The sequence below is a fragment of the Oryza glaberrima genome, chromosome 6, assembly GCF_000147395.1.
Source record: "Oryza glaberrima chromosome 6, OglaRS2, whole genome shotgun sequence".
NCBI classification, from domain to species: domain Eukaryota; kingdom Viridiplantae; phylum Streptophyta; class Magnoliopsida; order Poales; family Poaceae; genus Oryza; species Oryza glaberrima.
This window is the reverse complement of record NC_068331.1, coordinates 22,637,126-22,649,893: the sequence shown is the minus strand read 5'-3', so window position 1 is coordinate 22,649,893 and position 12,768 is coordinate 22,637,126. Positions and strand designations below refer to the sequence as shown.

At 43.6% G+C, this 12,768-nt stretch overlaps 1 protein-coding gene across 1 annotated transcript; it reads right to left on the bottom strand.

Moving 5' to 3' along the window:
- Positions 1-10,628: 10,628 nt before the first annotated feature.
- Positions 10,629-11,609, bottom strand: LOC127775688 (MAPK kinase substrate protein At1g80180-like). The gene has a single exon (XM_052301973.1). The coding sequence runs from the start codon at positions 11,582-11,584 to the stop codon at positions 10,961-10,963; it is 624 nt and encodes a 207-aa protein (XP_052157933.1). The 5' UTR covers positions 11,585-11,609; the 3' UTR covers positions 10,629-10,960.
- Positions 11,610-12,768: the final 1,159 nt, after the last annotated feature.

The following is a 12,768-nucleotide window of genomic DNA, read 5'->3' as shown; positions in this document are numbered from 1 at the left end:
GTGCACCATCTCAAGCCACATTAGAGAAGTCTATGACATTTAACTCATTCCTCAACTTGCAAAAGCGGGTTTCATCAAGAGGCTTGGTAAAGATGTCGGCTAGTTGATCCTCGGTTCTTATGTGGCTAATGACTATGTCACACTTGGCAACATGGTCTCTTAGGAAGTGATGGCGTATGTCAATATGCTTGGTTCTAGAATGTTGGACCGGGTTATTTGCTATCTTTATGGCACTATCATTGTCACATAGGAGTGGGGTTTTGGTGAAGAATATGCCATAGTCCAACAAGGTTTGTTTCATCCAAAGCAATTGGGCACAACAATTACCCGTCGAAACATATTCCACCTCGGCGGTAGAGAGGGCTACGGAGTTTTGTTTCTTGGATGACCATGACACAAGGGATCTACCAAGCATTTGGCAACTACCGGATGTGCTCTTTCTATCCACTTTGCAACCGGCATAATCCGAATCGGAATAGCCAACAAGCTTAAATTTTGCACCTTCTGGGTACCACAAGCCAATAGTAGAGGAATGCTTTAAATATCTTAGAATCCTTTTCACGGCCACTAAGTGACACTCCTTAGGAGCGGCTTGAAACCGTGCACACATGCAAACACTAAACATGATATCCGGCCTAGATGCGGTAAGATAAAGCAAGCTACCAATCATAGAACGATAAAGCTTTAAATCTACCAGTTTACCTCCCTCATCAAGGTCGAGATGCCCGTTGGTTGCTATAGGTGTCTTGATGGGCTTCGCATCCTCCAAGCCAAATCTCTTGAGTAGATCCTTGATATACTTGGTTTAGCTCACGAACGTCCCATCCTTGAGTTGCTTGATTTGAAGTCCAAGGAAGAAGCTCAACTAGACATCATATCACCAAATTCCTTGCAAAATACCTCACTAGTAGAACCGAATATGATGTCATCAACATAAATTTGACACACAAAGAAATCATCACCAATGATTTTTGTGAAAAGAGTGGTGTCAACTTTTCCAATTTTGAAATCCTTTGACAAAAGAAAATCTCTTAATCTTTCATACCAAGCCCTAGGAGCTTGTTTTAAACCATAAAGAGCTTTTGAGAGTTTGTAAACATGGTTAGGATTTTTAGGATCTTCAAAACCGGGAGGTTGTTCAACAAAGACAAGTTCGGCAATTTCACCATTTAGAAAAGTACTTTTCACATCCATTTGAAATAGTTTTATGTCAAAGCATGATGCAAATGCAAGAAGGATGCGAATAGCCTCAAGTCTTGCCTCGGGGGCAAAAGTTTCACCAAAGTCCAAACTTTCAACTTGTGTGAAACCTTGTGCCACCAACATTGCCTTGTTTCTCACCACCAACCCGTTCTCATCTTGTTTGTTCCTAAAGACCCACTTTGTCCCTATGACATTGTGGTCTCTAGGTCTTTCAACCAAAGTCCACACCTTATTTCTTGCAAAGTTATTGAGCTCTTCGTGCATAGCATTCATCCAATCCGGATCACAAAGAGCTTCATCTACATATTTTGGCTCAAGACAAGAAACAAACGAGTAATGTTCACAAATCGAAGCGACACGAGATCGAGTTTGAACACTCTTACTAATGTCACCCAACACTTGATCAATTGGGTGATCCTTGGAAAGAGCGGTGTGTATCCTTGGTGGCATAGGTCGATCTTGTGCCTTCTCCTCCTCCACTTCAACTTGAGCTTGACTTGGCGTAGCGGAAGTAGATGGCTCATCTTGAGTGGAGGTGGATGGCTTGTCTTCCACTTCAATAGGCTTGACATCTCCAATAGACATGTTCTTCATAGCTCTCATCAAGCCTTCATCACCTACATCATCCAAATTCTCGTGCCCCTCTTGGGAGCCATTAGTTTCATCAAATTGAACAACGGCGGTTTCTTCCACAATACCTTTGTTCTTGTTGTAGACCCGATATGCCTTGCTATTTGAGGCATAACCTAGAAGAAACCCTTCATCACACCGACTTTCAAATTTGGTTAGTCTAACACCCTTTCGGTAAATATAACACTTGCAACCAAAAACTCGAAAATAGGCAACATTAGGCTTCCTCCCAACAATTAGCTCATAGGAAGTCTTTTTCAAGAGACGATGCAAATAAAGCATATTGGTTGCATGGCAAGCGGTGTTTATGGCTTCCGCGCAAAAGGAATCGGAAACACCATATTCATCAAGCATAGTCCTTGCCATCTCAATCAATGTACGATTTTTCCTCTCCACTACACCATTTTGTTGAGGTGAGTAGGTAGCGGAAAGTTCGTGTTTAATACCAAGATCATCACAATAGTCCTCGATATTGGTATTCTTAAACTTGGAACCATTGTCACTTCTAATTTTCACAAGAGTGCAACTAAATTCATTTTGGGCCCTTTTTGCAAACTTTTTGAAAAGCTCGGCAACAATAGACTTATCATGCAAAAAGAACACCCAAGTATAGCGAGAATAATCATCAACAATCACAAGACAATGATTATTACCACCAATGCTCTTATAGGTTGTTGGGCCAAACAAATCCATATGCAAGAGCTCCAATGGTCTAGATGTGGACATGATACTCTTAGTAGGATGAGAACATGCAACTTGCTTGCCGGCTTGACAAGCACTACAAAGCTTATCTTTCTCAAACTTCACATCTTTCAAGCCCACAACTAGATCACGTTTTGAAAGTTTGCTCAATTGATTCATTCCAACATGGGCTAGCCTTCTATGCCAAAGCCAACCCAAAGAAGTTTTTGCAACTAAACAAGTTTTCAAATTTGCTTCACTAGAATTGAAATCAACCAAATAAAGATTTCCATATCTAAAACCTTTGAACACACAAGACTTGTCAAGAAGGCTAGAAACAATAACTTCTTGCGGGAAGAAAGCACATGATAAGCCAAGATCACAAATTTGAGCAACCGAAAGCAAATTGAAATTTAGAGATTTAACAAGAGAGACATTATCAATTGACAAATCATTGGAGATAGCAATTTTACCTAACCCAATTACCTTTCCTTTGCTATTGTCTCCAAATGTCACTTTCTCTTGTTCATTCCCTCCTACTTTAAATGTGGTGAACATAGCCCTATCACCGGTCATGTGTTGAGTGCATCCACTATCAAGCACCCAATGGCTCCCACCGGTGTGGTAGTTCACCTACAAAAGAAGATCAAGCTCTTTTAGGTACCCAAACTTGTTTGGGTCCTTGGAGGTTAGAGACCAAAGCTTTGGGCACCCAAATGACATTCTTTTTACCACCGAGTATAGGGGAACCCACATATCTAGCAACAATGCTACCATCATGAGCCTTCCTAAGCATGTAATGAGAATCAAACATGCATATCTTAGGAGGCTTACCACCGGAGCAATCATTTACCAAATGTCCAACCTCATGACACTTGGAGCAATACTTACCATTGCTCTTGACAAAACGAGTGGCACGGTGAGAAGGTTTCTTACCCTTCTTTGGAATGAATCCAAGTCCCTCCTTATTAAGGATGCACCGTTGCTCACTCAAAATCTTGTCAAGAGTGTTCTTACCCTTGAAGCACCTCTCCAAGCTCTTGTTGAGCTTAGCCACTTGCTCCTTAAGCTCATTGTTCTCAACAACAAGTGAGGCATCACAAATAGAAACACAAGAGTTAAAGCTAGAGCTAGACATATCCACAAGATCATCACAAGAGGTAGAAATGCTAGATGATGCAACATAAGCAACATGACAAGTAGCACTATCATCAAGCAAATCACAAGATATGCCAACATCAATGAGAGCTCCATGTTGAGTAGTGGAAAGGAGGTTATCATGAGTTTCCTTAAGCTTCTCATGAGAAATGGTGAGTCTCTCATGAGAAGTTTTTAGCTCCTCATACAAGACCTCCAAAGAAGCATGATCCTTCTTTAGGGCCTTGAACTTGACAATCTCCTTCTCACTATAAGCATGGAGCTCCTCAAACATACTCACAAGCTCATCATAGGAAACATCATCACAATCATCATCACTCTCACTATCACTAAGAGATGTTACCTTAGAGGAGCCCTTTGCCATGAGACAAAGTGGAGCGAAGAGTGATGGAGCCTCCTTGATGGCAACAACGGCCATCTTCTTCTTCTTGAAGCTTGCATCATCACCATCTTCTTCCTCGGACCCGGATGAGGCGGAGCTCTCCTCATTTGAGTCCCATTCCCCGATGAAGGCCTCAATCTTCTTGCCTTCCTTCTTGAGCTTCTTCATGAGCTTGTAGCCTCCACTCTTCTTCTTGGATGACTTGTCTCCATCATCATCCTTGGAAGGGCACTTGGAAGCAAAGTGTCCCTTCTCACCACACTCAAAGCACCTCAAGTTGGAGAGTCTTGTTGGGTCTTCTATTTCTTCTCCTATTGGAGTTAGAGCCCCTTCCTCTCTCCTTTCTCCTTCCCAAGAGATCATTGAACCTTCTAGCAAGAATGGCAATCTCTTCCTCCAAGTTCTCATTGGCTTCATTCACCTTGCCCTTGCCCTTGTCTTCAACTTCGGCTTGGAGAGTAATGCACTTCTTGGAAGGTGAGGCTTCCTCCATCTCCTTCTTCTTCAACTTGTACATGTCATTGGTGTTGATCTTCCCCAAGAGGCTTGCCGGTGTCATCCTTAACATGTCGGAGTTGATGAGCATGGTGACAAGGGTATCATACTTCTCCGGTAGAGCCCTAAGCATCTTTTGGGCAACCTCAAGATCGGTGTAGTTTGCCCCAAGCCCCTTGAGATCATTCACAATGACATTGAGCCTCCCATACATGTCATTCACACTCTCATGAGGCAACATGGAGAATGTATCATATTGGATCTTAAGGAAGTGAAGCTTGGCATCCTTGTACTCACTTGTGCCCTCATGGATCTCCGCCAACTTGTTCCAAATCTCATATGCGGTCTCAAGGTTGCTCACTCTATCAAACTCCTCTTGGCTCAAAGAGTTGAACAAAGCATTCATAGCTTGGACATTGAGTTGGAGGTTGCGGTGATCAATCTCCGTCAAGGGCGTACCGGTGATAGCAAAGCTTACATCCATAATACTCCAAATATGGAAGCTCATAGCTTTGAGGTGAGTAGACGTTTTAATTTTCCAAGTGGAATAGTTTGTGTCATTAAACATGGGAGCCTTCCCTACATGGTTCAATTTGTTCGACATCTTCTCTCTAGATGGTGAAGCTCAATCAAGAGAGACCAAGCTCTGATACCACTTGTAGGAACGAGATGTCGACTAGAGGGGGGGTGAATAGGCGATTTAAAACTAAATGATACCTAATCAAAACTAACCTAAGTTGCTAGGCTTGGTGAGGATCAACTCTAACTAAGCAACTAAGTTATGTTTTACAAACCTAGGGTGATAGTGGCTCAATTATATCTCTAGGAAAGTAAATCACTCCTATGTCAATGTTTAGCAATCCTAGGGTGATATGATCTCAAGTTTGTCTCTAGAAAAGTAAATTGCACAAATGTAAATGCGACAATCAAATGAGAGAAGGAGACAAGAGATCTTTCACCGAGGTTCGGAAACTCGCCGGTTTCCTACTCCCCGTTGAGGCGAGCCCAACTCCACCGCTCAACCACGAAGCCACCGCACGCCCCCTTCGTCAAGGGGTGGGCAAGGCGAGAGCCGGCCCACGGAGAGGACTACCCAAGCCTCGATCACTAGGGTAGTTCTTCCTTCACTCCGAAGGTGGTGAACTCCAAACCACTCACAAACGGGCACCGAGCCTCCTCCACAATCTTCTCGAAGAGATCACCGGGCAACTTCTCCACAAACCGTCTAGGAGGCGGCAACCTCCAAGAGTAACAAGCAATGATCCGGCGTGGAGATGATCAAGTGCCACACTAGCTCTACAATGGAAGTAAATGCACTTGACTCTTGGCTAATCAACCCTCTAACACACTAGATGGATGAACACAAAGCTCAAGTGAGTGTGAGAGAGGTGCAAGGGGTGTATGCAATTGAATTGGGTGCCAAGAGAGCCCCCTTGCTGCTGGTGGGGGAGTATTTATACTCCCACCCACCAAAACTAGCCGTTGGGGGCGAAATCCCCCAACTTTGTGCTCTGCCGGTCTGACCGGAGGTATGTGGCCGGTCAGACCGTGCTACTCTGCAACGTCTAGAAAACTAGCCATTGAAATGCTGTCAGAGGGCCCCATCGGCCTGGCCGGTCAGACCGGCGTAGAGTGGGTGGTCAGACCGGCCTCGGCTCGGTCTGACCGACTACGGCTCCGTCGGCTCTGTATCGGCCATCCCGAGCAGCATCATCTCGGCCTCTAGGGGGCCGGTCTGACCGCTCATGTGCCGCCGGTCAGACCGGCCCTATGCGACAGTTAGACAGCCGTCTTGCGGCCGGTCAGACCGGCCATGGCACGCCGGTCAGACCGCCACTATGTGGCCGGTCTAACCGTCCCTGGTCAGGCCGAACCCAGTGAATTTGCAAGTGAATGTGTGTGTGATGAAAAAGAGAGCACAAATGAAAATGCAATGACCTAATGTGGCAATTCAGTCATCTCTTTGCTAGGTCATTACCCCTCTTAATAGTATGGCGAAACTAGAAAATAAACTAGCAATTTTGATCGCCCTACACCTCGATCAATTCTAAATTAAAGCACTAGTTTTACCGTCTTCTTTCTCTTTGCTTTGCGCCGTCAATTTTAATCCATCGATAATCATCCATGCGCACATATGACGTGGACCTAACTTAAAATGTATAGCTAAAAGATAACGGTTAGTCCACAATTAGCGCTTGTCATTAATTACCAAAATTAACACCGGGGCCTAGATGCTTCAGGCGCCCTCCCCCCGCAAGCGGCGGCGTCGGCGGCGCAGCGCCCTCCACCCCGCAAGCGGCGGCGCGGCGCCCCCCCAGCGAGCGGCGGCGGCGCGCTCCCACCCCCCCTCACTCTCTCCACTTCTCCCCCTTTCTCTCTGTGTGGCGGCGGCAGGAGGGCCGGCGACGCCCTCCCCTCCGCTAGATCGGGGGGAGGGGAGGTGCGGCGGCGGGTCGGACGGCGTGGAAGCGGCCGGCCGGACCTCGCGTCCGCCAGATCCGGCGGCGCTGCGGTCAGGACGGCGTGGAGATGGCTGGCCGGGCCTCGCCTCCTCCAGATCCGGCGGCATGGAGGCGGCTGCGGCCCGGCGGGGTGGGAGGGGCGGCGGCCCGGACGGTGTGGAGGCGGGCGGTGGTGGCGCCGATTTTTTTTTTTTTTTGCAATTTTTTCCATCGCTATTGCTAACCTAATCGGATTGCTTATGAACGAAAAATCGGATGAAATTAGATGTGACGACCGGAAAAATAAGAATATTTATATTAGTTATAGATATAGATTATCAATATAGCAAAATCGTTCCATTATGTTGAAAGAACTCCTACGGGAAGAGTTCGTTTTGATTTGAGCCTTGCCATCTAACGTAGTAGGCTTGGGCCCATAGCCACATGCTTGAATGGGCCTTGCCAACATGACAGAAATGGCCCATGGGCTCATTCACGCACGCGCGCACGGACATCTACCACGGCGCATCAAGACGGGCTACGCCATTGATGACGTCAGCGAGCGATCTCCCTTCCTACCCTACCTACCGGAGGAGAAGCAGCAGCGGTACTACTACGGAGTACTTTAATTTCCGGGTTTTCGGACAGCTCAAAAGTAGCGAAGTACCCGTTAATTAAACATGGTCCATTCTCCCCCTAATTCTACAGTATTATTATATATTTGAATTAGGTGCACAGTCTGGATCATAGATGATTTTTATAATTATAATTGTGTTTCTGTGTGCTAAAGGAGGGGCAGAAACAGATTGTTTTTTTTTTGGATATATGGAGAGGAAAGGGAGGATTCCTGGTTATTTCCTCTGTCCAGTAAAAGAGGGTGCAAGCAAATATGGTTTTCTTTTGATACCTAGTTGCAATAATCCGTTAGAAAAAGAATCAACTATAGGATTCCTTCAACCTAAAATATAGATACTTGTAGCGCTTAGATTTTGTTCCAAAATACGTACTCCTCACGTCAACCAATCACAACCATCTTTCACTTAAATTCTTAACATATTTTCTCATCCCAATTAATCATAAATATCGCTCATTTAATTTCGACCATCTCCGTAAGTCAGTTTGAGATAACTGAAATTGATGGATGGATAGATTATTTGATTTTTTTAATAGCTATTTAAAAGTATAAATGAATGAGTTAACTCCTACAAAGTAAAAAAAAAAAGTTATTCTAGAAAAGTATTCCAAGAAAAAAATATAAAGATTTTCTTTATGAAATGCATTTAGAAGCTTGGGAAATGTACAGATGAAAATCCAAAATATTGACTGAGAAAAGAAAGTGGCCTTGATCTCTGCGAAAAACTTTAGAAATACTTGTATTTTGGGATGTAACACAACTTTAGAAAGTGGTTTTTTCTAGTAGTTTTGGTTTTCCTAGGACTAAATATCCACTCGATTATGAAAATTGTGAAAAGTAAAGTGGACATAAAGAGAGAGTTTAATTACTGTTTAGGTTCAAAATTTGGAATGAAAAAACAATGAGGGACAATTCTGGAAATTTTGATTTTTTTTAAAAAAATAAATTTAAGCAATTATCTTTTGCTAAGTTTGAACAATAGTTTGCTAAATTGAGACAAATACAGCATTTTCTGGCTAACTACATATATAACACATCATACCGGTCCCAGCCGGTAAACCCGAAATTTCAGAAACTCAGTGCAGCAAGATCAGTGACCGAGACAATTAGCTCTAATCATTGAGAGACCCAGGTCATGCACTTGTAAACCAGCTTAACGCTCACCAAATGATGTCAATTAAGCCAGCAAGGACCTTAAATTGGCTCCAACCTAAACCGCAGAGACAATGGCTCAAGAACACCCAAGAGAAAGACTGAAAGAGACGAGCACCAAGACGGAAGAGGATGACAAAGAGCCCAATTATTGGGACACTTAGGTGGACGGTATGAATCCAAGGGAACTAGTAGACTTGAAGATATGTATTCATGTCAGCGTCGGAATGGATGGCCGTCCCCTTCAAATTCGATGCACATTGTGGTAGTGAAGGGGTAACGATCATCATGGGGCCCTATATTTTGATGGGATGTTAATTCCTCGTGAATTTATAGCTTGTTATGGTTTACCTGGTGAGTGGTGAATTGGAATTTTATTTTAGTGGTGAATTGGAATTTTATTTTGCAGGTTTAGCTTGTTGATCGCTTAGGATCAGTGACAGATCCAAGATTTTTTTGAGCCTGAATTTCTATAACGACTGTTTGATGAGAAAATGTCATATTCAATTTATACAGAAATTATTATTGATTGTTCCCTCACGAGACCGGGTAGCCATCCAAAATCGTGGGGCGGTAATTCCTCCCCTATATATGTTTCACTACGATTCTCTCGTCAATATTATAATTCTATCATCAATTTTATGGGATTAAATTTAGTTTTTTTAACCTGTGTATACATTTGCCCTTGTCATGTGCAATGTTGTGATCCATTAAGATCATATCAATCCTTATCAGGAATCACGTTGCAGTGTCCCTATGATCCCTTGTCCCTTCGTTGCTGTGCTATGAGAAAGAGAGTTGCCATCTCGCAAAGACCATCGTCTTACCTCAGTTCTGAAAGGAGGTGCGGATCCAAATCAGCTTTTGTAACTGAGAAAAAGTTCATCAACGATCAATTTGTCCTTAGTTTTGCCTTAGACAGCATTAGGGTAACTGGACCTACCGCGGTACACTCCAAGAATCCATCCAATGTTTCGTAAGGGTGTGTATATATATTCCATGGAAAACCTAGACTTTGCTTCAAACAAAACTATATCCAATTATCATAGAGTCTGCAGCTCAATCCATCCATCTTTTGCAATGGATAATAACATATATTACCTCTGTCCCAAAATGTAGTAATCTAAGATGGGTTTAGGTCTAATAACATCCTAGACTATGTATCTTATTCTAGATTGCTACATTTTTTTTGACAGATGGAGTTCATGGTATAAACCCAAAACACCGATTTACCATAATAATGTATTTTTGGAATTCAGGGATGATTTTACAAGGATTTCATCAGAATTAGTTTGTTTTCCGAAGGAATCAGGGGAGAAATACTCACCATTCAAGATTTTGAGATGAAGGTATTTTCTGTATTTCATAAAGAAAAAGAATGCCAGATCAGAAATCATGCCTAGAGCATCGGGCGAGAGAGAAAGAGAGAGAGAGAGAGAGAGAGAGAGAGAGAGAGAGAGAGAGAGAGAGAGAGAGAGAGAGAGAGAGAGAGAGATCATACCTAGAGGTACGGGTGTGTCTAGGGCGGCGAAATTTCGCCATGCCGACCATGCCATCTGCACCCATGTTGAACCATGATCATGTGCGCCACATCCCCACGACACAAAACGACCAAAAAAAATAATAATCATCATCATCTTTCCACCAAGAACAGCCTCACAAAATTAATCACAAACGCCACACCATCTCCACATGCCCCATATGCATGCATGCCAGCCAGCCTTTGAATCATGCCAAATTCTTTATAGCAGTTTTTGCTCCACACAGGCGACAACACAGCACACCTCAAGCTCACTCACATGCAACGCAATCAATCGATCAATCACAGAGATCCAAAGGCTCACTCAGCAGCTGAAGAAATGAGAGAAGAATTGTACCAGACAAAGAACTGAAGAACAACCCAAATCTCAATAGCTGCTGGTTGCTAGTACTAATAAGCTCTAATAACTATGGGTTTGAGCCATGGATCTGGATCGAGGAGCTGATGAACAAAAGAGAAGGTAAAAAAAATAAAATAAAAACTAACCTGACAAATATATATGTGTTTATAAGCAGTACAAACTCATGTGTCACTCGAGTGTATAGACATGCCCCAGATCCATGGCTCACACGGCTTTACAGTAACAGATGATGCAGCACCACCGGGAAGGTATGTATGGTTTTTTATATGTCACCCCATTTGTTTCACTTCTTCCTCGGCTTGGCGCGGCGCGACGTCGCCGACGACGACGAGCCGGAGCCGGAGAAGATGGAGCAGAGGATGCAGCCGGACACCCTCGGCGACGGCGGGTCGACGTCCGGGGCGATGTCCTTGGTCCTGAACACCTGCTGGCTGCGGTTGTCGTCCTCCTTCTGACCGTCCTTCTTCTTCTTCTTCTTCTTCCTCTGCTGCTTCGTCGTCTTCTCGCTGTCGTCGCCGTCGTCCGCAGCGACACGGCGCATCATGCCGATGCTCCCGACGCTCTTGGAATGCCGGAGCTCCGGCTGGGGCTCCTCCGTGCCGCCACCGCCATCGCCATCGCCGGCCTTGGCCGCCTCTGCGTCCTCGGTCAAGAACCGCTCGTCCCAGACCAGGCCTGACGAACCGGACCTTCTGAATGTTGTCGCTGATCTTTGCAAGCCAGCCATCATCTGCACCACCAAAACCACCACTCCTCTCTGCAAAAAAAGAGGAAGCAACTTATCTGCAATTGTGGAGAACAAGAGGTGAGGATGAACTGAACGGTGTGTTCTCTTCTTCTCCTGGGGTTGATTGCCTCTGCAGGCTTCCAATGTGTGTATATATGTGAACTGAAAAGAGACAGCCATTAATGTACAGACAGAAGAGCAGTCAACAGCCGGTGCCATTGGAAAGGTACCAGGGGCTGTCTTCCATTAACTAACTAGGTTAAGCAGGGATTAGTTTATCAACAACAGGTAGAAGAGCAGTACGGTAAAACTCAACAGATTAAACTATGCACCTTTCTGGTCTAAACCACATGCCTCTGGTTTTACTTTTCCATCACAAGCATGTGGAAGAGGAGAATCCAATCCAAGTGTGCTGAAGAAATTCGACCATTACCACCATAAAAAGAGGACAATTTGCTGAGAGCAACAAGACCCTGCATGCATAAATTCTTTTGGCAATTTGTGCACATTACTGTGTGAAAAAGATTGTCCATGATATGTCAACACAAAAGGATCCATAGAAAAAATATCTAAATTGTGTAGTATGTGTCGGCATAAAAATGCTTAATACAACTGACAAGGGTAGGGTTGGGTCCAGCCATTAATTTGGACCGCCTCTACCAAAAGTCAGTTAATGAAGGAACATAACCAACAAGGGTTGGGTGCGAACCTTGATTACCATCTCTACCAGAAATCAGTTAGTTAGGAACAGTACATCTAAAGAAAAAAGTCGTGTGGACATAGTGAAAACAAGTGAAGACAAAATGGCAATTGTATTAATTCCGCTCCAGTTAACACCAGCAGACAACCAACCATTGTTAGACAAAATGAAGTACAGTGCATATACTCCCTCCGTTTCATAATATAAGGCACAACTACTTTTATTAGATGTTCCATAATATAAGACATGGATGCATGCAAATAATTAATTAGGACCTCTTCTCCATTAAATTATTACTTTTTTAAATCCTCCACTCTCAAGATCTCTAATTCTATTGGATACATGCATTATATTTATTAGGGTGATCCAAACTAAGAGATGATAGTAATTGTTTCTTGGTCTTTGGATTAAGAGTGGTTGTACCTTATACTCCCTCCATTTCGAAATGTTTGACGCCGTTGACTTTTTAGCACATGTTTGACCGTTCGTTTTATTCAAAAAATTTAAGTAACTATTAATTCTTTTCCTATCATTTAATTCATTATTAAATATATTTTTATGTAGGCATATAATTTTACATATTCACAAAAGTTTTGAATAAGACGAACGGTCCAACATGTGCTAAAAAGTCAACGGTGTCAAACATTTCGAAACGGAGGGAGTA